Source organism: Eretmochelys imbricata, chromosome 9 (genome assembly GCF_965152235.1).
Source record: "Eretmochelys imbricata isolate rEreImb1 chromosome 9, rEreImb1.hap1, whole genome shotgun sequence".
NCBI lineage: Eukaryota > Metazoa > Chordata > Testudines > Cheloniidae > Eretmochelys > Eretmochelys imbricata.
Window position 1 is genome coordinate 47,744,926 of NC_135580.1, and position 25,566 is coordinate 47,770,491.

At 45.6% G+C, this 25,566-nt stretch overlaps 1 protein-coding gene across 1 annotated transcript in view; it reads left to right on the forward strand.

Annotated features, from left to right (window-relative positions):
* Positions 1-354: 354 nt before the first annotated feature.
* The window catches only part of NGEF (neuronal guanine nucleotide exchange factor), a 75,424-nt gene continuing 50,212 nt past the window's right edge, over positions 355-25,566 (forward strand). The window contains exons 1-2 of the mRNA XM_077826581.1: positions 355-631; positions 4,350-4,470. Coding sequence (XP_077682707.1) covers positions 355-631; positions 4,350-4,470 — 398 coding nt within the window. The remainder of the gene's footprint in view (positions 632-4,349; positions 4,471-25,566) is intronic.

Below are 25,566 nucleotides of genomic sequence, written 5' to 3' on the forward strand. Positions count from 1 at the left end.
CCCAGTAGAGTTCCCATTTTTAAATAATTTGTTCTGAATAACAAACTCATCATTGTTGTGATGTTTGTTTCATATGGGATGATGATGTGCTAGTCCAAATTAATGTTCAAGACACATCAATAAGGCTTGGAAGATGTGGGATGGCCCCCATAATCACAATGAACCAAAAAAATCAAGGCAGGTGGCAAATTCTGTATCATTGTAGATGGATGGCGCACTCTGATTTCTGAATTAAGTGGAACTTTCTCTGTTTTTTTTGTTTTGTTTCTGATTCTAAAGCAGAGAGATCTGATGAAGTCTATGGAGGTTACAGGTCTGAAGCCGTTCTGTTCCTAAACAATCATATCTGTTGTCATGGAGACAGAAGAACTGGAAGAGGTGGAAAGGCATTGCAGAAAAGCAGCCAGTGGTGTCAAGAAGGGCAGTTCTCAGCAGACAGCCTCACAGCCAGGTGTGAATTCTGAGGATGAGGAGAAGGCAGAGAGTACTGATCATGTGACCCAGGATAGTGAGTCACAGACTCACTACATTGCCATTCAAAGAAATTCCAAGTATTATCAGTCCATGAGGCTACGGAGCAGGCAGAAAGAGAGGAATAACAGAGAGGGGATGAATGCTAGGCATGCTGTAGGTGAGTACCAGACCCAGAAGTCACTTCTCTTCCTTTTTCCACTGCAATTGGGAATGATGGGAAAAGAGGGAGCAGGCCAGTGCAGAGGGAGCTCCTGGCAGATCAACACTAGAGAAAGTGGGGGATTCCAGAACTCTTGTTTGAGGACCAGTCCTTGCCCTTCTTCCACAACAGGAATTTTAGTGCCAATAGATTACTAGTAGTTAGACTGGAACTGCCAAATAGCCGATTCTTTAAACACGTTCTCATTGCAGAGAACCTGAGCAGATTTGGAACCTATGTTCTGCCTCTCTCTGAGAGAAAAAATAGTGTAAGCAGGGAAAGCCATGCGGCAAGCAAGGAGGGAGCCAGTTTGCAGGAGCACACAGCGAGGATGGAGTGGAGAAAGCGAGACCTGTACAAAAGAAGAAGAACTGCGCAGAGCGTTGGGGAAATCAACAGAGAGAACAGAAAGGCAGAGTTGCCAGGGATACGTGCTCCAACATATACATTATATTATAGATGGGCTGAGTGTGAGACAGGCCACAGAAGCCTTCTACTCTGTCATCCAGCTGAAGAGCACACTCCCCCATCCCCAGCAAATGAGCCATGCTTCTCCTGCCAGCATAACGGGCATTTCCCACACCCCCAAACAGAGGCCTGGGAGATTCTCTCCAGAAAGTGGGCATTCAGTATCAAGTGGAGTGCCCCAGGGGTTGGTCCTGGGCTGGTTTTGTTCAACATCTTTATCAATGATCTGGACGATGGGATAGATTGCACCCTCAACAAGTTTGCAGATGACACTAAACTGAGGGGAGAGGTAGATATGCTGGAGGGTAGGGATAGGGTCCAGAGGGACCTAGACAAATTGGAGGATTGGGCCAAAAGAAATCTGATGAGGTTCAACAAGGACAAGTGCAGAGTTCTGCACTTAAGAAGGAAGAATCCCATGCACTGCTATAGGCTGGGGATCAACTGGCTAAGCAGCAGTTCTGCAAAAAAGGACCTGGGGATTACAGTGGACAAGAAGCTGGATATGAGTCAGCAGTGTGCCCTTGTTTCCAAGAAGGCCAATGGCATATTGGGCTGTATTAATAGGAGCATTGCCAGCAGATCGAGGGAAGTGTTTATTCACCTCTATTTGGCACTGGTGAGGCCACACCTGGAGTATTGCGTCCAGTTTTGGGCCCACCACTACAGAAGGGATGTGGACAAACTGGAGACAGTCCAACGGAGGGCAATGAAAATGATTAGGGGGCTGGGGCACATGACTTACGAGGAGAGGCTGAGGGAACTGGGGTTATTTAATCTGCAGAAGAGAAGAGTGAGGGGGGATTTGATAGCTGCTTTCAACTACCTGAGAGGTGGTTCCAGAGAGGATGGTTCTAGACTATTCTCAGTGGTGGAAGAGGACAGAACAAGAAGCAATGGTCTCAAGTTGCAGTGGGAGAGATCTAGACTGGATACTAGGAAACAGTATTTCAGTAGGAGGGGGTGAAGCACTGGAATGGGTTACCTAGGGAAGTGGTGGAATCTCCATCCTTAGAGGTTTTTAAGGCCTGGCTTGAAAAAGCCTTGGCTGGGATGATTTAGTTGGTGTTGGTCCTGCTTTGAGCAGGGGATTGGACTAAATGACCTCCTGAGGTCTCTTCCAACCCTAATATTATATGATTCTATGATCTTCTGCTTTCCCAGCCAAGGGGCTCACCTGACTCCATCAGTGAAAGGGCTCATTTTGCCCTGCGGACTGTGTTCAAGGAAAGTTCCTTCCCTTCTCCAAGCCAGCTTATGAGCAGACAGTGCAAGAGCAAGGAGCTGCTGCTTAATATTCTGCTACTGTTCTCAGTGAGGTTCCTGGACAGACTGTCTGTATCCAACGCAGACCTCACCTCCACCCTGTCAGCACAGCAGCATAACGAGCTCAGAGCAGTTCTCTCTGCATCTCCTGCTTACCCACCACCACAACGCTGCAGCAGAACCAGCTCAGAGGAGGACATTGCTCCTGCACACCCATAACATCATTGCACCGGACCAGTGTATAGAATGGCATCTCTTCTGTTTCGCCACAGCACCACTGCAGAAGGACCAGCTTAGAGCAATGCTGCTGCATTACATGCCCACTACAGCATCAGTGCAGTCTGATCTGCTCAGAGCACTGCTTCTCTCCTGCATGCCCACTCTGTCATTCCATTGCTGCAGTAGGATCCGCTTAGAACGGGGCTTTTCTCTTGCACATCTGCAGCAATAGTTCAAGAGGGTCATTCAGAGCAATGTCTCTCTCCACCAGGCAACGCAGCAGGATTCACTAGGAGCAATACTTCTCTGCCCTGCATCACTGTAGCAAGCCCAGCCCTGAGCTATAGTTTCTCCTACTTCTCCCTCACCAAGACGGATCTGCTATTCTCTCTCACAGCAACAGGGCAGCGTATGCTTTGACACAAGTCTTAGTCTCATAACAGGAACCTCTTCTCACAGCATTTGCTGAAGTACCTGGAAACAAGGAATGGGTGAGCTCTTTTGTCTTAACTTCAAACCCGTTTGAATATCATGAGTCCAAAAGTTTGACTCAAATGTTAATCTGTTCACATTCCACTAAGGAAAGACTCTGGAACAAAGAAGAAGAGAAAGGAAGAAAAAACCAGTGAAAACAGTGGGATGGAATACAGAACAGGAAGAAAAATCCAAATTGAAAAGCAAGAAGTGAGAGCAGAGAATGGGAATGAGAGAAAAACAAACCTAAAGGAAACTATACCCAGCATAAACAAGGGTCTAGTTTTGGGGGTGGAGAAAGATTTCCTTTAGCTAGCAAAAGAGGTTGGATTTTGTAACCAAGCTCCTCTGGCAGAGAAAGAGCATTTAAATGAGAGGAAAGAAAGGTATGAGAACTCAAGCTAGTTTTGTGAACCCTCAGAAACTGTCCCACAGGTTAGCAAAACCTTGGACTTCAGCCATTCCTTATGGAGACCCCGTGGCATCAACCAGGAGGGCATCTCTGAAACATGCTTCATTTAGGGCCTGGACCTGCACTCACTGAAGAGTGAGAGTTTTGCTACTGATTTAAAGTGGGAGCAGAGTTAGGATTTAGTGCAGAGTAAATCTAATAGAAAACATCCAGCCCCCAAAAGTGAGATGCACCCTTCCATTTCTGTGATTGCTATAGCGAGCCATGAACTTGATTGGGATTTCTACCACAGCTTTCGTTCGCTGTAAAAGCCACTCCAGCTCCTTTGAGGGAAAGAGGAGGAGCAATTAAAAGTAAAGCTCCTCCTCCTCCTCCTACTGAAAGTTTACTTCATTTATCTTTCTATAAACTGAACTCTTTTACTGTGTGCCTGGAAGGGAGAGAGCTACTAAAGTCCTGGCATGGCAAAACAGATACCAGCACACGAGAGAAGTCCACAGGTAACCCTATCTCCCTAAATAGTGGAGATGAAAGTCACTGGCTGCTGGGGGCCAAGTTTTCAGCAGTTAGAAGTCCATTTACATGCACAAAAATGCATTTGTATGTCTACATTCATTTTCTCATTTGATTGCATATGTAATTGGAGTAAATGCACGCGTAATCATCTGCAGGCAAGTGTATGCATATGGACCTCAAGCCTGCTTGTTTGAAAAGTTGAGTCTTAGGAATCAAAATGCAGCCCAGTCTGTGTAAGTCCCTGCTTTCTCCCACCTCCTTCAGTGCAAACCAGTTGTTACCCGAAGTACATGTAAAGATTGTCCCTCTTTTCTGTCATAGCTTCACTCAAAAATCGAGACAGCAGAAGCAAACCTCTGAATGTGAATGTATTATCTCGCAAGGGACCCCCAGTATCAGTAAAATCTGAAGTGAAAACCTTGGAAGAACAATGGATACAAAGGTAAGGAGGAAAAGCAAGAGGGTGGTGAGGATTGCCTAAGCTGAACAACAGGGAAGCAATGTCAGAGCTACCAGGCAGAGAGAATACTGAGCAAAATTATATCCACTAATTCATCTCATCTCACCTTAAACTGCAATGCTGTTTTCATCTCTAAAAATTATACCCATCTAGCACCTAAAACTTTTATGCCAAAACTTTATCAGTATGAGTTTGGAGGCAAAGGGTGAAGGACAGGAGGGGCAGAGAGAGAGAGGAAGGGAGTGAGGAAGATGGAAAGGAAGAAGGGGAGAGCTCCTGTCGAGTGGCATTAATTTTGCCTTTGAAGAAGCTGGAAAGCTATTTTTAAGCGTTGCAGTTTTCTTTTGAGGTACAACATGGTATCATCAGGAGCTGGTAATAGAGGTTTGTACTAAGGTACACCTATTTGCCCTAAATCCCTCACCTATGGAGGTAACATAAAGGTCTTGATCCTGCAAATCTTTCTTCAGTGCACTGTAGAGAGGTGAAGGTTGACAGATTCTGTAGATAGTGTGAGCAGACACTATGTGTGGGCACAAGTAAGGCTGAAGAATAGGTGCAAGTCCTCTACAGAGAGTGAAACCTCCACTCCGAGTCCACTCCCTTACTGTGTGTGCGTGTGTGTTGACTTAAGTGGGATCCTTAGCACGCAGATGAAGAGCTTAGCTGTGCATACTCCTCTTTTGCCTCAGTTCTGCTGCTAGGCAGGAAGAAGGGGTGGTTGCAGAGCAGGACACTCTCAAATACAGGATCATGTCCCCTGCAGCTTTTACATTATGTTTATATGCACGATACTGAGTCCAAGCCTACACTGTCAAGAATCAAGCCCTGAGACTTAAATACCAGGTGCATTACACCGGGTTGTGTGGTGCCACTTATGGGCAAATGAGTATCAATGAAAGATGTTTTCCAACAACATTACCTAGGACAAGGACTCCAATAGAGAGTTTTAATGCCTAACAAATAAATCAGTGAAATCATATTTAAATAAAGTAAAATGTCCTGGCTGGCACTGGGTGTTCTTTGGTATTAAACTGAGCACTTGAAATCAGACAGCTGCAGTATGCTGGAGTGTTAAACCCATCTGCCTTCCTTTTCCTTTCCCACTGGCGTAATCCTGGCTGTCAGCCTCTGACGTCCTGACACTGCCAGTTATGCAACTATAAAGCATGCAAATTATGATCCTAACTCGGGAGTCAAGAACAATGAGCTGCTTGCTGTGAACCATATTTCATATGCTGAGGCTTGCAGAACCTGACAGGTCAGTACAGGTTACAAGTCATGTGTCTACAGAAAGCAGGCAGTGTGACGGTGCTGAGGAAGGATCATATCTACTGCAATTGGGCAGAGAGATTTGGCATAGAGAATAAGACCAGAGTTTAAGCTCCTAAACTGAGCCCCTGTCCTTAGCTTCCCTTCCATAAAAACAGGTGTAATTTACAGGAGCACCACTGGAAATATTCATGGTGGAATAACTACAAGAATCTGGGGCTATCATTGTTATCTCCAAGCATCACTATTCTTACCATTTTACTTTGGAAAAGAGCTAGCTAAGAAGCCTAATATCATGTACAGTCTAGGGAAGTGTAGGACATCTCATACCTAATATGAAGTTGGTGCCCGTCAGCTAAGGTTTATCTGAGAGAAGGAGGCTGTGGGCCTGGATAGCAGGGACGCTTCCCACTGGAGCAGTTACATAGCCCCATAAGGTGCCTCTGGGGATGCAGCACCAGATGCAGGGGGCTGCTTTCTTGTCACTTTAAGCAGTGACATCAACACTGCAGCATCTGTGTCAGCAGTGAGGCTGGGCAGGCACAAGGGTGGGGTTTTTTTTAAACATAGATTAAAATAACCAAAGTCTGCAGATTTATCAAGGAATGTGTGTGGAATTTACAACCATGGCAGCTATTTCACAGCACACAGAAACACAACATTATTATTTGGGAAAGGACGTGAGCAGGAATCCTATAGCCAATTGAAATCACAGGGGAAAATTTGATACAGGTACAGTACAAAGAACCTATTTATCTGACCTTATTTGGACAGGACATTGGCCTTAACACCCTGTTCTGGGATTCTTAATAACCACAAGTAGCAAAGACCTTGCTATTATATCTCATTCAAAGCATAGCAAATTGTGCTACAAAAATGGTTAATAAAAAGTAAAATAATAAGAATGGTTTACTGTTCACAAACACTGACAGTGATGGTTTGCGGGGTACCCAGAACTGAGAGTTACCTTGTTACCCCCTACCTCCAGCATGAGGGAGTCTTGCTTGTGCTCAGCTGGGTATCAGCTCCCTTATATCACCAGTCTGTTAGCCACTCAAACACTCCTCCGGGCTATGCTAGCGCTTTGCCTTGCAGTTTAATAATAGGTGCACCCCAATCCCTTTGAAGCATTCCCTTGTGATATGCAGCCCCGACACTGACTGCTTACAGAAATACCAGGCCTTCTGTCCCCAAAGGAACAGTATGCACACCAACTTGTAAGATTCAAATCAGGATCAGCACTGTACTTAACTCCACGGCACTGAAATATATTTATAGTGAAAACCAGAGTAAGTTTATTGTCAAAGATTCAAGTGATAGTGACTAAGAATATTAGAAACAAACAAAAAAAATGGTTACATACAAAACAAAACCATAACATGCTTTCTAAACACTAAACTAACAGGTTAACCTCAAAGTTCTCTGCAGCTTTCAAGCAAGGTTGGCTGAGATCCTGTTTTCATGAATCAAATATACTGTCCATTGACTCCGTAAGTGCAGGATGAGGGGGTGTCTTATTTCCCCTCTTAGATATACCCCCAAAGTTTATTGTCTTTGTACACAGCCAGAATACCTCCCTCCACCCCTCTAGCTTGTTTTTTCCTGTGTGCTCCTTTCTTGTTGAATATGTATGTAACTAGGCATCCATTTTGTTAGCTTACAATGCTTAATTTACATCCCGACACAGAGCTACACATTCCTTCCCATCTATTTTTCATCTTTGCTGGTGACTACTACCTTGATACAGACTTTAAAATATATTTTCAGTTTACATACATAACTCCTTACATAGTATCCGTATATACATTTCACAAGGATATTAAGGTCCAGTTTGACATTGGCTTTCATTTAAGAGCCCATATGACATTCTTTGGTGAACTCGAATGTACATACCAGAACCTGGATATTCCTGTAACCCCTTTGCCAGTCAGCATTCAGGGGTTCTTGTGTCACGCTGACTTTTGGAAACATTAAATTACATAAATCCTACGATGTTTCAAGTTTCCTCAGATATATTTAGTGTTACACTGAGGTAGGGTGACCATATAGCAAGTGTGAAAAATCAGGGTAAGGGGTAATAGGAGCCTATATAAGAAAAATCCCCAAATATTGGGACTGTCCCTATAAAATCGGGACATCTGGTCACCCTACACTGGGGGTTTCTTCTATTCCAGTGTACTTAACACATAGAGGAGGGAGACTACACAGAAACATGAGTTACCATACTGAACTAGAAGAGGCTCACAAAACAAGAGCAGTCCTCACAGAAGGACCAAGGTTTGCCATCTGGCCCTCCCATTCGGATCATTAACCTCCTCAGCTACCCCATTCTGCGCCCTTCTCAAGTGCTCAGGAAGAATTATAGGTAGACGAGAGCTTACTAGCTCCCCCTAGTTCTCCCCAGCCTCCCCTCAGTACTCTCCTACCCACAGTCCCTGCCAAACTCTCTTTGCTTCCTCTCAATCACTAGCCTTGTAAGGAGTAGAACTTCAGGCCCTTTTGCTATAAGCCCCATACTATCCACTCTTTTGGCTTTCCCCTGGACATTACAGAGCTCAGCTCCTTCTGGTACTGCTTCCTGTTCTCTTTGGTACCCACTGCCATGGTACCAGAGGGAGCTGTACTAAACAAAAGCACCAGATGCTTCTCTCCTCCCCATAGTTTGCTGTTGTGGACACTAGCACAGCTCTTTAGCTGGAGATAGTTGTGGTGCTGATCAAACAGCATTGCCTGAAGCTACCTCCATCTGGGTTCCCCTTCACACAATCTTTTCAAATATCAGCCTCTACATGAGCATCCCATAAGTAGACTGGCAGATAGAGCAGTTATTTGAAGATGAGAGCCATCTAGTTTGCATCTTTCCTTTATCATCAGCTAATAAGATGCTGACCAGATACTAAACAGAATTAATAGTAACAACAAGGGGGAAGGAACACAAAGCAAAATAGGGAAAGAATTGGTTAATGAATATTTAGATAACTTAGATGTATTCAAGTCAGCAGGACCTAATGAAATTCATCCTAGGGTTCTTAAGGAACTAGCTGAAGCAATATTGGAATAGTTAGCTCTTAGCTTTGAGAACTCCTGGAGGACAATTGAGGTCCCAGAGGACTGGAGAAGGATAAACATAGCATCTATCTTTAAAAGGGGGAACTAAGAGGATCCAGGGAATTATAGACTAGTCAACCTAGTCTTTCAATACCTTTCAATACCTGGAAAGACACTAGACCAAATTAAACAATCAGTTCAAAAGCATCTAGAGGATAATAGGGTTATACGGAATAGCCATTATTGATTTGTCAAGAACAAACAAATCATGCCAGACCAACCTAATTTCCTTCTTTCACAGTGTTACTGGCCTAGTGGATGGGGGGAAACTGTAAACATGATCTGTCTTGATTTTAGTAAGTGTTTTGACAGTGTCCCACATGACAGTCTCATAAGCAAATTAGGGAAATGTGGTCTATATGAAATTACTATAAGGTGGGTGCACGACTGTTTGAAAGACTGTACTCAAAAAGTAGTTATCAATGGTCTACTGTAAAACTGGGAAAATGTATCTGGTGGGCTCCAACAGAAGTCAGTCCTGGGTCTATTACTATCCAATATTTTCATTAATGACTTGGATAATGGAGTGGAGAAAGTGCTTATAAAATTTGTAGATGACACCAAGCTGGAAAGGGTTGCAAGAACTTTGGAGGACAGGATTAGAATTCAAAATGACTGTAACTGCCCTCCCTCTTGGGGTTAAGGCATCCTCTCTTAGCAGCATCAGGGAGTTATGTCTGTCAGCCATTCTACCTTGAGGCCACACAATCACCCAGATATCAGTTCAGGTCTGCAAAAAAGAGGAATCGACACACCATCAGTCAGCTTGTAACCCCAGCCTCCTGGCTAGGGTACACAGCAGAGACTAGGGCTCCAGCCCTCTGGGTGCAGGCAAAGCACTTCATCACTCTATGGCCCTCTGCCTCCTGGCTGGGGCAGACAGCAAGAATTAGACAGGTTTCAGAGTAACAGCCGTGTTAGTCTGTATTCGCAAAAAGAAAAGGAGTACTTGTGGCACCTTAGAGACTAACCAATTTATTTGAGCATGAGCTTTCGTGAGCTACAGATCACTTCATCAGATGCATACCGTGGAAACTGCAGCAGACTTTATATATACACAGAGAATATGAAACAATACCTCCTCCCACCCCACTGTTACCAGGACAGTGGGGTGGGAGGAGGTATTGTTTCATATTCTCTGTGTATATATAAAGTCTGCTGCAGTTTCCACGGTATGCATCTGATGAAGTGAGCTGTAGCTCACGAAAGCTCATGCTCAAATAAATTGGTTAGTCTCTAAGGTGCCACAAGTACTCCTTTTCTTTTTAAGAATTAGACAGTCAATGTCGCTGGCCTACTGACCTAAACGTTAGTGTGCTGCCAGCCCCGTGCATGCGGCTGGGGTTAGGAGGATCCAGGCTCCAGCGGGTCTCAGCCCAGGGACCTAGCAGTGGCAGGTGATCACGCCACTGGGCTGGTGGGGAAACATGTGGTTGTTGCCTCATGTCCCAGCAGCACAACTGGACCAAAATCTGGTTTTGCTGAGCTACTTCTTACCAGTTCCTGCTGTCACTGCTCTGTCACTGCTGGGATCTGGCTCTCAGTCTCTTAGTCAGGCAGTGGTCTGGTCTCTCCCCAGGTTCTGCTGTCTCCTGGGGCAGTGGGTTTCCTTTTCTCCACATGGCAAGTCGTGAGCTTTGTTGAGGGCTCAGCTCCCTGGATGGCTTTCTGCCTCCTTCCCTGGTCTGGGCTCAACTGAGCTGCAGGGCCCTATTCTTATACTTCCTGTCCCGCCCCCGCACTTGGTTGGCAGCACTCAGTAATACCCCACTCTGCCTCACTACACAGTCCTTAACAAGTTGGAGAATTGGGTCTGAAATCAACAAGGTAAAATTCAGTAAAAACAAATGGAAAGTACTACACTTAGGTGGAAAAATCAAATACACAAATGCAAAATGGCAATAACTGGTTAGGCGGCAGTACTGCTGAAAAGGATCCAGGAGTTACAGTGGATCACAAATTGACTAGGAGTCAAAAATGTAATGCAGTTATGAAAAAAGCTAATATAATTCTGGGGTGTATTAACAACAGTGTTGTATGTGAGACACGGGAGGTAATTGTCCTGCTCCTATTTAGCACTGGTGAGGCCTCAGATGGAGTACTGTCCAGTTCTGGGCACCACACTTTAAGAAAGACGTGGACAACCTGGAGTGAGTCCAGAGGATAGCTACAAAAATTATAAGAGGTTTAGGAAACTTGACCTCTGAGGAAAGGATAAAAAATAACTGGGCATATATATTCTTAAGAAAAGAAGACTGAGCGGGGACCTGATAGACTTCAAATATGTTAAGGGCTGCTATACAGAGGATGATGATCAATGGACATGGAGAACAATTGAAGGTAGGATAAGAAGCAATGGGCTTAATCTGCAGTAAAGGAGTTTTAAGTTAGATATTAGGAAAAGCTTTCCAGTTATAAGCACTAGAATAGGCTTCCAAGGGAGGTTGTGAAATCCCTGTCATTGGAGGTTTTCAAGAACACGTTAAACACCTGTCAAGGGTGGTCTAGACTCTAGGTACACTTGGTCCTTCCTCAGCACAGGAGGCTGAACTAGTTGACTTCCTGAGGTCCCTTCCAGCCCTAGATATCAATAGAATCATAAAAATGTAATTTAATAGATTCTTGTAATGGTGTAATGATACTACTACCTTCCATTTTCCCATTGAGCTTGAATCTAGAAATTTGATACACATTAGGAGCCACCAACTACATGGGAAAAGTAACAAAATGTGAAATTTCACCTTGATATATCTCATCACAAGGTTACCAGTCTAACAAGATACTTAAACTAGATTATTTCTTTGTTCATGCTGGATATGAAGCCTCCAATTTGGAGAGAGAAAGGTTAGCTGAGGTAATCAGTTATGTTTGTTGGTCCTCAGCCAACAGAATAGTCAAAGGCACTGCAGTAGCTAACGAGGAGAGAGCCACCTCTGTCTGAAAGATGGAGTACTATCAGCTCATTTGTTTGTGTGCACAGGCACACACACAACAAAGAATATATATGATAATGTAGATGATATAAAGTGTGTTGGGGCGTGATTCTGGGTGGGCCACATCGCTCACGCATGGTGACTCTATGAGAGACTGACGCAAGTCATCCCAAACACATGTTGCTAAAACATTTATAACTGCACCACCCTGATTTATGTATGTATCCCATATTTTTACAGAAAAAATATACAATTTTTTAAAAATGTTTTAAAACATATATTTTTCATATCCCTCCATCTGTACATCCTCAGTGCCTAGCAAGTTTAACTGGACATACTTGCAGGGAATGGAAAATTAAAACTAATAAATTTTAAATATCTAAAAGTAGCTTTTCTAGACATAAAAAGGCCATAACTTTAAAATCTAATATTTCAGGATCTGACAGAGCTAGAAGCAAGTGGAAAGCTTCCTTTGAATAGAATAAAACTCCTGTTTGTAGCACGCTGCATAATCACACAATATCGGACCTTAAACTTACAACTGGGGAAGGACTGAATATTGCCCATACTCAACCTTGGGCCAATGTAACTTTTGTAGAAGCTGCAGGGAGGACGGAGGAAGGGAATTCCTTATTTGGGGGAAAAGGAGGAAACATTTCTGAGGCATTTTTTTTAAATGGTGTGACTTTGAGCTTGATAAGTTTATGGAGGGGATGGTATGGTGAGGTTGCCTACAATGACATGATAGGGGCATTAGATGGGGAGGGCTCTGAGCTACTACAGAGAATTCTTTCCCAGGTGTTTGGCTGGTGAGTCTTGCTGACATGGTCAGGGTTCAACTGACAGCCATATTTGGTGTCGGGAAGGAATTTTCCCCCAGGTCAGATTGGCAGAGACCCTGGGGTTGGTTTTTTTTGCCTTCCTCTGCAGCATGGGGCACGGGTCACTTGCTGGTTTAAACTAAAGTAAATGGTGGATTCTCTGTAACTTGAAGTCTTTAAATCATAATTTGAGGACGTCAGTAACTCAGCCAGAGGTTATGGGTCAATTACAGGAGAAGGTGGGTGAGATTCTGAGGCCTGCAAGTGTGCAGGAGGTCAGACTAGATGATCACAATGGTCCCTTCTGGCCTGAAAGTCTATGAGTCTATTTAGCTGCTCAGAAATGTGGGATGCTACATGCTAGATCAATCCTTGGAGAAACTGGTTACTCGACAGAGTGCAGGCGAGTCAAAGGAACATTATAAGCAATGTTCCCTCTAATTTTTTATATCCATGTACGGAATGAATTTTGTTATGTGCACCAATATGGAGGTGATGTGCAGTGGGGGTGGAGCCAAGGGGTTCGGAGTGTGGGAGAGAGCTCAGGGCTGGGGCAGAGGGTTAGGGTGCAGGGGGTGAGGGCTGTGGCTGAGGATGCAGGCTCTGGGGTGGCGCCGGGGATGAGGGGTTCAGGGTGTGAGGGCTCCAGCTGGGGATGTGGGTTTTGGGGTGGGGCTGGGGATGAGAAGTTTGGGGTGCAGACTGCCCTGGAACTGGGGCCAGAGGACTCCCCCCAGCCCTTTCCCCACCAGCAGCAGCTCTGGGAGAGAGGTGCTTCTCTCCGCTGGCAGCAGCTCCAGGGCCTGAGGAGAGGCGCGCAGTAGCCCTTCATGCCCCCAACTTGCTCCCCTCCTCAGGCCCCTGTGGCTGTGTGCCTGCGCAGCTCTTTGTATCCTACTGGCAGCTTAGAGGGAACTTAGATTATAAGTATAGTTCATCACATGGTTATGTCTATATGGCAGATGTAGAACTTGTCTAGACAAGCAGTGAGTTTGTGGTAAGCTGGGGTGTAAATCTACCCTGCACTAGACTATCACAGACTAACTGTCCACATGGACCATGCTGCCATGAACTAAGAGTTACCCAGCGCACTTTAATCTACTCTTGTTTCGAAGCAGGGTAGATCAAAGTGCACTATGGAACTTTTAGTATGGACTAGCAGGCTCCACATGGACACTGAGTGGCCAGCAGGCTAGTGCTAGGTGGATTTTCGCACTAAGTGTTCATAGAAACAAGCCCAGACTGACTAGACAAAGAAACCTATATAAACAGAATCATTTCACCTGCTACTGACATGTGGCCATCTCCGAGTGCACAACAACAATTTTTAAAGCACTTTAAAATCATAGGGACACAGATCTGGAAAGGACCTTGTGGCTTATTGAGTCCGTTGCCCTGCTAACACAAGCGACCCTGTCATATAATCGCATTCATAACTATATCAAGCTCCATCTTAAAATTAGTTCAATTTTTGACCCCACTACTCCTACTGAGAGGCGCTCTCCCTCCCAGAGTCATGAGGCTGCCCTTGTCCTCAGAGTGGCGAGGCCTAGCAGCCAGAGTCCTTGGTCTCAGGCAGTAGTGCCTAACGTTCACAGTCTCAGGCAATGGTGCCTAGTATCTTGGGCAGTTGCTACACCCCGCAGCAGGCACAGCAGCAGGTAAGGAGATCTGGGTCCACCCTATTCCACTGAGTCCCACCTCCGGGGCCCTATGCAAACAGTAGTTCTGGTCATAGGTGCTGGAACTAGGGGTGCTGGGGATGCTCCCGCACTCTTTGGCTTGAAGTGATTTTAATCATATACAGGCTTTAGAGTTTGGTTCAATGGCTCTCAGCATCCCCACTATACAAATTGTTTCAGCATCCAAGTCCTGGTTTCAGGTTCAGTTTCCAACCTCCACAAACAAGTTCCCTGGGCCACTTCCTGTGATTCCAGTTCCAGCAGCTCTGCCATCTTTCTCCCTCTGTCTCTGCGGCCAACTGCGGGTCCTCAGTGGACTCGGCATCTTTAGCCTCCGCAGTCTGGTGCTCAAGTAGCTTCCTGGCTGGAACCTGCAGCGTGTGTCTGCTTTCTTCCTCAGTCAGTCCAGATTGAGCTGAGCTGCTTCCTTTTATATCCTGGTTTCAGCTGGAGCATTCCCAGCAAGGGTGAGAAGGCGTGACCCCCTGAGCCCACAGTGAATGCTTAACCCTTGCTGAGCTAGTGAAGGGTAGATACAACCCATCACAGTAAGATTTGCTGGATCAACAGAGAAAATTAGGTTCAGAAATGAGGGCTCACAACAGAAAATGTCCTGTGTTACCATGCCCCCACAATACCCAGTATCCACATCTGAGGGCTGCTGGCAAAAGTATTCCTGCTAATCTCGATTTTTAGGATAACATGTAAAGAGGGAGGACTATCACAAAGATAACTGCAACCCAGATCATATAGCAGCTATCAAACTGATGAAGCGCCCAAGATTATTGAAAATGATAGTATATTTGAGTTTGGCAAGAGCAAAGAAAGTAGAACCCATTTCAGTAAATAAAGAAAAAACTAGATTGTGAGAGCAAGACATTTTGGCAGGATAATGTGCAGTTATGGCTATTCAGAGCAATGGGAATGTCAGTGTTGCATATGGATACAGTCCAAAATCTCCCCAGAGAAAACTTTTGTGGAATTTGTTTTCTTAACTTGCAGGCCCCTATTCCATTTTTTCTGGGTGCCTTGAGTAGAGCAGAATGCCTGGAGTAAATCTAAGTGGGAGTTCCTTGTTCCTGTAGTCTTCTGGTCTCTGATTTGGTTATTTCACTAGGTTCAGACAATGGACAGAGAGCCTATGATGCCCATTACTATAGTAGCTGACTGCTCATGAATATTAAAAAGAAAAGGAGTACTTATGGTACCTTAGAGACTAACCAATTTATTTGAGCATAAGCTTTCGTGAGCTACAGCTCACTTCATCGGATGTAGCTCACGAAAGCTTATGCTCAAATAAATTGGTTAGTCTCTAAGGTGCCACAAGTACTCCTTTTCTTTTTGCGAATACAGACTAACACGGCTGTTACTCTGAAACCTGTCATAAATATTAATTAATTTGTTTTCACAACACCCCGTGAGATGAGAGGATATTATTATCCCAATGTCACAGGTGGGAAACATACACAAAGAAATTCAGGTCAAAGTATCCACTTCTTTTAGATTCCCGATTTGGGTGCCTAGCACCTGATTTATCAGAGTAGTTAGAATTTTATAGGTTCAAAGCACAGCTCCCATTGACTTCAGTTGTGGCTGTGAGTGAGCAGCACTTCTGTAAATCAGGCCCCAGGGCATCCAGTCAGTCACCCAGAAAATGAGGACGATGCAATCAGTGAAAAGTTTGGTTTAAGTGACTTGCCCAACATCAGATAGGAACTGTGGCACAGGCAAGTACAGAAACCAATTCTCCATGGCAGAATTCAATGGCAGTAACCTTGACATCATCCCTTCTCTTCCTGCTATATTCACTACACACCTTCCAACTTCAGCAGCAAATGAAGCAGGGGTCCTACAGACAAGTCTCCTTTACTACTCAACCCTGCCTCATCCCCAGGGCAGGTCCAGGGGGTATGGAAAAATTAGCATGTGATCATGTTATTTAAACACTATCAGAATGCATATGCACAAACGGGCCAAATTAAAGTTGCACAGGCAACCTTAATTCTGGCATTTCCTAACTGTTGAGTGCTTGACTTTTGCATCCTTAATACTGTTCTTATTGTTTGCAGGTAATTTCCAAGGTTTTAAAGAAAGCAAACTGAAAAGTCAGAAATTCTATGACTAGAGCTGTGTAAATAACCTATTTTCAGATTTGGCAACTGAACTGAAATTTTTTTGTTTTGGAATGACCCAAAACAAATTTTTTTAAAAATTTTCCTCAAATGATTCATTTCAAGGTTTTGTTTTTGTTTTTTAAATCTTTTAAATAAAATGTAGTAAAATTCAAAACAAAATGTCATTTCAAATAAAAAAGTTGAAATGTTTTAACTTTTTTGGAAATTTTTTCCGCTGACAAACAATTTGGCGAATTTGACGCAAATTTGCAGAAGGTTGTTGTTGACCCAAATCTGCATTTTTTTGGCAACAAAAGTTTCATCCAAAAAATTTCTTCCAGGTCTATATTATTGCATCACAGAGACATGTCCTACCCCCACCTGGCTCTTTCTCTTACTCCCATTCACTTCACCTAGCCAGTCCCAGTATCTACCTTTCAGGCTTCTCATCCCAGTCTCCTTCCTCAGCAATTCATAGTCTGACCTCTTGGGACTCCCCATCCCAGTTTCTGCCACCCCCCTTAACTATCACTCTCGTTGCCAGGCAACTCCCAATCCCCTTCTCCGCATAACCCTGTAGCTGTTTGTCCCCAGTTTCCTTGCTTAGCCAGTTCCAGTCCCACCCCCTGGCTCCTCATCCAATCTCTCTCTCTTCTCCACCTTGGTTTCCAGTCACATCCCACACCCACTCACATTCCCAGGGCTTGGCTACACTTGCGAGTTAGAGCACATTAAAGGCACGTAGAGCTCTCTAACTCCGCAGCTAGAGTGCTCCTGGAACTCCACCTCGGCAAGTGGAATAACGTTTTGTGCACCCCCGCTGGAGCGCCGCGGCACCAGTGTGGACGCCCTGGTCTGTTAGTGTGCTCTGATCGGCCTCTAGAAGTGTCCCTCAATGCCTGTTCTAGCCACTCTGGTCATCACTTTGAACTCTACTGCCCTGCCCTCAGGTGACCAACCATCAGACCCACCCTTAAAATTTTCTGGGAATTTTGAAAATCCCCTTCCTGTTTGCTCAGCCAGGCGTGGAGTGCTCTCAGCAAACCTTTCCAGGTGACCATGCCTCCACGTGCCAGGCAATCCCCGGTATGGAGCAATGGCGAGGTGCTGGACCTCATTAGTGTTTGGGAGGAGGAAGCTGTCCAGTCCCAGCTGCGCTCCAGCCGTAGGAATTACGATACCTTCGGGCAGATATCAAGGGACATGATGGAAAGGGGCCATGACCGGAACGCACTGCAGTGCAGGAGTAATGTGAAGAAGCTGCAGAATGCCTACCGCAAAGCCCGTGAGGCAAACCGCCACTCCGGTGCTGCCCCCACGAGCTGCCAGTTCTACAAAGAGCTGGATGCAATACTTGGGGGAGACCCCACCTCCATTCCGAGGATCACCATGGACACTTCAGAGCCCAGTGCAACAAGGCAGGAGGACCAAAGCAGGAGCAAGGGTGCTGAGGCGGAGGAAGACACCCCGGCATCCCTAGATGCATGCAGCCAGGAGCTGTTCTCAAGCCAGGAGGAAGGTAGCCAGTCACGGCAGCTGGTTCTTGGAGAAGGACAAACACCAGAGGAGGTTCCCAGTAAGCAGCTTTTATTTTGGGAAGGAAGTTGTTCGGTGTGGGCTCTTGGGGCGAGGAGGGTTAGGGCTGCATGCATGCCTAGATGCGGAATAGGGCGTTGATGTGCTCTCTCACATAGCGGTAATTGGCCTCAGTTATCTCTTCAAAAGTCTCATCCAGAACTTGGGCAATGTGCTTGCGCAGGTTTTTTGGGAGAGCCACTGTGGTCCTTGTTCCACTAAGGCTAACTTGTCCACGTCACTGTGTGTGAGGGGCGGGAGGACCATTGCTGCACACAGGGAAGCTGCATATGGGCCAGGGCGGAAGCCGCATTGCAGCAGAAGACCCTCCCTTGCTTCCCAGGTCACCCGCAGCAGCGAGATATCTTCCAGGATGAACTCCTGTGGAAAATGTGGGGACAGTGTTCAGTACATGGGCCCCCTGCCACTGTTGGCTCTTCCCACGGCACAGAAACCCAGAGGACAGTACAGCCGTGAAACAATCAGTTACGTTTGACCCTGTGCTTACTCACCATTTTGGGGCTCCTGTGGGTTATGTGCGCTTGCTTTGGGACAGGCAAATTATCCTATTGTGTAGACTGTGCTTGCCCTTAAGTACGGGGAAATCATTGCTCTGTCTGATGTGAACAATGCTGCCTCTGTTAAGTGTTGCATTTTGCCTTTACAGATGCAACCTTGAGATCTCAGCCATCTGTGTTATCACTGACTGAAAGACTCCAAAGAATCAGAAAGAAGTAATGCAGCATTCAGGTAATGAAAATCAAAAAGTGCAGGAGCGGCGGGACAGCGAAAGAAGGGTCCGCTAGCAGAATGAGGAGCACCGGCACAAAAGCGCAGTGCTCCAGCAGCAAAGCATGGATCGGCTGATAAGCATAATGGAGAACCAAGTGGACTCTATCCAGGCGCTCATAGCCATGAGGCGGAGCATTACCAAGCCCGCACCCCCTGCAGCCCTTTTCCAAAAACTCTTTCCCTTGTGCCCCCATGTTACCTCCAATCCACTTTCCCCAACATCCGGGTTCTTACCGCCACCAGCTGTCTCCAACACCTGTAGTTTCACCACCCAGCCCTGAAAACTACGACCCTTACCCACTGCACTCAAACCCCATCACCATGCAGTATAGCCATCCTGAAGTGCAGCACTCAATGCACAGCACTCCAGACAGGAAGGCCGAGTATGATAACAGGACATAGACAAATCTGTGATTGTACCGTTCTCCACCCCACGCCCTTGCCCTTTCTGTTTCCCAAGCAGTTGTGTTTCTTTTCAATAAATGAATTTTTTGGCTTTTAAAACATTCTTTATTATTGCATAAAGTAAAAGATACCTTAGCCCAGGAAAGAAACAGGCACTGCAAGTCAGCGTAGCAAACACAGATTCCTACTAACATTAGAACCCCTGCACTTCACTCCCGTGCAGGGCACCAGACATTACTGGTGGCTTTCAGTCTCAAATTGCTCCCTCAAGGCATCTCTAATCCTTGCAGCCCTGCGCTGGGCCCCTCTAATAGTCCTGCTCTCTGGCTGTTCAAATTCAGCCTCCAGGTGTTGTTGACCCTCAGAGTTCCATGCCTGAGTGAATCGTTCACCCTTCCCTTCACAAATGTTATGGAGGGTACAGCACGCGGATATAACCACGGGGATACTGTCATCAGCCAGGTCCAGCTTCCCATACAGAGAGCGCCAGCAACCCTTTAAATGGCCAAAAGCACACTCCAGTATCATTCTGCACCAGCTCAGCCTCTTGTTGAACCGCTCCTTGCTGCTGTCAAGGCTCCCTCTGTAGGGTTTCATGATCCACAGCATTAAAGGGTAAGCGATGTCTCCAAGGATCACAATGGGCATTTCGACTTCCCCTACCATGATCTTCTGGTCTGGGAAAAAAGTCCCAGCTTGCAGCTTCCTGAACAGGTCAGTGTTCCGAAAGATGCGTGCATCATGCACCTTTCAGGGGCAGCCTGCGTTAATGTCAATGAAACACCTACAGTGATCCACAAGCGCCTGGAGAACCATAGAGAAATACCCCTTCTGATTAACGCACTCGGAGGCTAGGTGTGCTGATGCCAGAATTGGAATATGCGTGCCATCTATCGCCCCTCCGCAGTTAGGGAAACCCATTTGTGCAAAACCAGTCACAATGTCATGCACGTTACCCAGAGTCACGGTTCTTCTGAGCAGGATGTGATTAATAGCCCTGCAAACTTGCATCAACACGATTCCAGTGATAGACTTTCCCACTCCAAACTGATTAGCGACCGATCAGCAGCTGTCTGGAGTTGCCAGCTTCCAGATTCCAATAGCCACCCGCTTCTCCATTGTCAGGGCAACTCTCGATCTCATGTCCTTGTGCTGCAGGGTGGGGGCAAGTACATCACACAGTCCCATGAAAGTGGCTTTTCTCATCCGAAAGTTCTGCAGCCACTGCTTGTCATTCCAGATTTACATGACGATGTGATCCTACCACTCAGTGCTTGTTTCCCGAGCCCAAAAGCGGCGCTCCATGATGGTGAGCATGTCCGAATATGCGTTACTCGAGTCGATATCGTCGGAGCCCTCACTGTCACTTCGGATTATAAGGAATAACTCGACTGCCAAAGATGATGTGCTGGTGAGACTCGTCAGCATACTCCTGAGCAATTTGGGCTCCATTCCCGCAGACTGAAAGGGAAGACAGAGCGCGCAGTACAAAAAAATGTTGAAAGATGGTACCAAATGTGGACGGAAGCACAGGGATTGCTGGGATGCGAACTGATGCATCACGGGGCGTTGGGACAGGACCCAGAATGTCCCATCTCCCCCACCCCCTTCCCACAAGCCACAGCGCCATAATGGGAAGAGGTGCTCTGTGGTATAGCTGCCCATAATGCACTGCTCCCAATGCCGCTGCAAGTGCTGCAAATGTGGCCACGCCAGTGCGCTTGCAGCTGTCAGTGTGGACAGACTGCAGTGCTTTCCCTACTGCACTCTCCGAAGGCGGGTTTAACTCAAAGCTCTCTACATCTGTAAATGTAGCCATGCCCCCAATCTCGCTCCTCATTCAATCTGTGTCCTCTATTATCCCCTGCTCCTGGTCCCAGTCTCTTTGCCCAGCCAATCCCAATTCTCGCCCTGGACACTGGATCCTTGTCATTTCTATCTCTCCTTTCCTCACCTCCTTCCCCCCACCTCACTGGTTCTCAGTCCCAGCTCCCACACAGCTTCTCATCCAATCTCAATCTCCCCCCGACCTACTAGCTCCCAGTCCCTGTGTCCATCGAGTCCCGGTCTCTGTCCCCGTTCCCAATCCCAGTCTATTTCCCTTCCCAACCATCTGACCAACATCCAAGTCCCCAGTCTCCACCCCCATAAACTCTTGCCCCAATCTTCTTCCCCTGCCAATCCAGTTCTTGTCCCCTCTGCATTCTTATTAGGCAACTCTCTCCTCCAAATTCCCTGGGTCTGGCAGGGGTGTAATTGAGAACAAAGGACAGAACAATCTCCTTATTCTCAGTCAGATGCCTATAGGCAGCACAGCCCACAACCCCAGACAGCTGCAATTACAGGGGAAATCCTGCTCTGCCCTGGGCTGGAACCTGCTCGCTGTGGACCACGTTATCAGGGAGTTTAGCTATCAGGCTTGAACAAGTCTCTACTGAGCATGTACAAAATGGATTTTTCAAAGGGTTATAAATTGGCCAAAGTTGGGTGGATTTTCAGGGGACAGCAAAAGGCACATCACTGACACAAAGGTATATCTCCCTGCCAAATTTCAAATCCCTGCTCGAAAGCATGGGGGCACAAGGATTTTTCAAAGAAAAGGTAACCAGAATTTTTTAACATGGGCAAAACAATTCTTTTTTCCCCTAGACTCATCCTGAGAAACAGCTGAAACATTTTGGCTGAAATTTGCCACAAAAATTCAGCCCAAGGCAGACAACAGAATGGAAAATTTCAGCCCAAATGGTTAAAGTTTGGAAAAGTTATTATAAGCAACTGAAAACAGCATTTTATAAAAGGAAATGTCAGACAACCTTAATAATGGGTGGTGCAAAGGACACACAGAATCAAAGATTGCTAATTTTAAAATAATAATCAGACCTAACTGGAAGACAGAGACACCATACAAAGGATACCCGAGGCAATACAGAACTGAAATGGGACAGTCCTGGGGGCTTGGCATGTCGAGTGGGGGGCCGCCCCTATTTGTCCAGTGCAGGGTTGGTAAACCCGTCACACGTTTGTCAGGATTCCCTGTTGCAATCATGATCAAGGGGCTCAGGACCCCTGGCGGTCAGAGCAAACAAGTAGTCTGTAGCCTTTGGGCCTACTGGCCAGAGCAAACAATGGCAGTTGGGGCTCTGACCCTCAGGGCAGGGCAGGGTAGAGCAAACAATCAGTCTGCAGCCCCTGTGGCGGGACAGAGCAAACACTCAGTCTATATCCAGAGTCCCCAGTAGTCACACCTAGTGGCAATTGCAGACAAGGGTGGGAAGGTTGGGGAACCTGGGCCCACCCTACCACACCAGGTTCTTAAACTGCCTATTAAGGGTTCAGGCATTGGCTCCTAACGCATTCCCTGGGTCACTTACTACCGTAAAGCCCATCTCGGGCGTCTCCTCAGCTGACAGTGGCTCGGCATCTCCATCAGTCTCTGTGGTTTGCTAGTCATCCACAGCGTAGTCAGGGTCCACAGTCCCAACAGCCTAGAGAGTCAATGGTTCCGCTGCAGGAGCCTGCAGCACACATCCTTCCTCCACCAGCCCTGACTGAGCTGGGATGCCTCCTTTTATCTGTCCCCTCCATCTGGAGTACGCACAGCAGGGGAAAGGGGGTATGGTCTCCTGGGCTCATGAGTGGTCACCCCCGTTGACCCAGTGCAGGGTTGGTACCTCACAGGGACACAGAGCCAAAGCAGAGTCAGAAGAGATAGAACTCCTTTGGTGAAGAATGAACCAAAGGACTCAATGTTCAAAGAATAGTGGTTGGAAGTGGCGGCCAAAAAACTTCAGGGACTGGGGAGTTCCATTGATCCCACACTAGAAAGACAAGGCCCAGGAGTGAAAATTGTTCACAGATGGTATCTTTAGAGACTGTGATTAACAAAGTGAAAAATAGAAACTGATGCCTGAATTCCTGTGCAAAAATAACATATAGGACCTGATGTAACACCCAAAACACTCTACCAAAATATAGAAGTTATGCTTGTACTACTCATCATTGCAGAAAACACTGCTCAGCAGACGCATGCTGTCTAACTGAATCATGAAACATACTTGACTAGGTATAGCCTTAGTGGAAGTTATAACTGACCCCACATTTCTCCTGTGAGTCAGCTGGCCTTGGTTGAACAGGGCTGTTTGTGTGAACCCCATTTGTACCCTTTACCTATGCAATACTCCCATTGACTGGAAATCAGTGGGGGGGGGGTCCCCCCCGCCAAGTAAGGTCTGCTGGTCTGGGTGCTCTGTGTTTCTTCTTTTTAGTTTCTGTAGGAGGAAGATTAATGCAAAAAAATTAATACAAATACATATAAAAACCTCTTTTTTCCATCTTCAGGAACAGCCAAGTGAGGTTTTTGTCAAGCTTTCCAATAAAATTCACCTTTGTGCTTAAAATATACATGAGCAATGTTAGTCCAATGGGTTAATTACTTTGAAAAACTATTAGCACCTCAAAATAGGGGTTTAGAATAAAAATCCAGCCATAACTATACTATTGAAATAGGCAAATTATGAACTCCAGTAAACTATCACATTTTTAATATAGCCATGGGCCAGGTCAGCCAAATTTAAAATCTTCTCTATGCTAAAGCTAAGGACACTATGCTAAAGCTAAGGACATTTGGCAACCACTCCACTCCCTACATCCTTGAAGAAATACACACAAACTCACGTTCCCTCTCCTTAGCACAGCCACACTGAACATTCCCAGTGCCAAGAGGGCTAATGAAAGGAGGAGAGGCACACATGGAGATAATTCCCAGTGTCTGGGTGCTTCAGAAAACCCTATAATTCCTAAAGAGAAACTGTGTTGGTTTTTTTAAATTTAGAGCCCAGTCTTCAAGTTGCTTTGTGTCCGCTGTGACATCAGTGAGAGCAGAAAGCACCCAGCACCTAACAGGAGGTGCTCACCAGCTTGCAGGATTGATGCATCATTTTTAAAATGCACGTCATGCCAGTAGTTAGATTCTCTTTTTCCCACTCCTCTCCCCTGCTGGGTGTGAGGAGCCCTTTCTTCTGGTGTGCTTCTTAAGCACTTGTGCTGATTACAAGGAGCTCTTCAGTTATAGATCTAGAGACTGAAGTAGGAGTAGGTGGTGTGTATTTGGCAAGGAAGAAAGGGCAACACTTTTCAAAGATTAAAGTTTAAAAATAAAAATATTCTTCCTAGGGGAAGAAAAATGAGCCTGTCACTGCTTAAAAATGGAACAGGTTTATATGGGACTAAAATGTGGGATGTTCCTTATTATCACAGTAGTGACCTCCCATGGTCACAGAAAGCATTCCATTCTCTAAACTCCTGTTTTCACCTCCTCATAGCTTTCAATTAAAAAAAATTTTGGATGCATATTTTTCATGCTTTCATCTCAGCCCAAAGGTGAGTTTTTTGTGGAAAGTTTGAAGAAAAAACATGCAGGCTGTCTTAATTAACAGGCAGTTATAGGATTATGCAAAAAAATATGTTTTCTATTTTTGCATATAACCCAAAATGCTTACGTTTCTAAAAAGTTCAGATTTGTCTTAGACTTACCCCCTGAGAGGGTGGCCCAGCAAAATAGGGGTCAGGATATCTAGGTTCTTCTCCTGACTCTGCCACTGACTTGCTGCAATTTTGAGCATTTTATATTATACTTCTCAGTAGTAACTCAATCTCCTCATCTGTAAAATGGAGATAATACTTTCCAACCTTTGTACAAAGTTTTCAGATCTACAGAGAAAAAATGCAATATAAGAACTAACTGTTAAAATATTTGGTTTAGAAATACTAGCACAAAAGTTATTAAAGTTAAATTCATTAACCTTTTAACATGCATCAGTTTCTTGTGAGATGTATCTAAATAGGTGCCCATGAAAGTTATATTTCATATATTTTCAAAGTGGCACTGAATGCATCCGATGAAGTGAGCTGTAGCTCACGAAAGCTTATGCTCGAATAAATTTATTAGTTTCTAAGGTGCCACAAGTACTCCTTTTCTTTTTGCAAATACAGACTAACACGGCTGCTACTCTGAAACCCATATTTAAAACTGTGTTCATTTTAGCACAATTGGTAAAACTTCATGCATTTTGCTGCTCTGGTAGATAGCAGATAGCTGCTCTGGTAGATAGATTGGTAGATATGGGTTTAGGAAGAACTACCTCACTCTTGGCCCTTCTCTTGAGGCAGGAGTGAAGAATAGGCAGCCCCTCTATGTGCCCCTCTACCAGGAACAGGCTCATTAAAGTGATTGCCCTCCCATGTAAGTATCAATTCTCTGACTCCTCCCCCCCCCCCCCCCCACACAGCTATCAACTCTTCCAATACTCTTACCTCGATGACAAGGGCTCAGCTTTCAATCACTATCCACTGATCAGATAAACAAGCCTCATTGCAA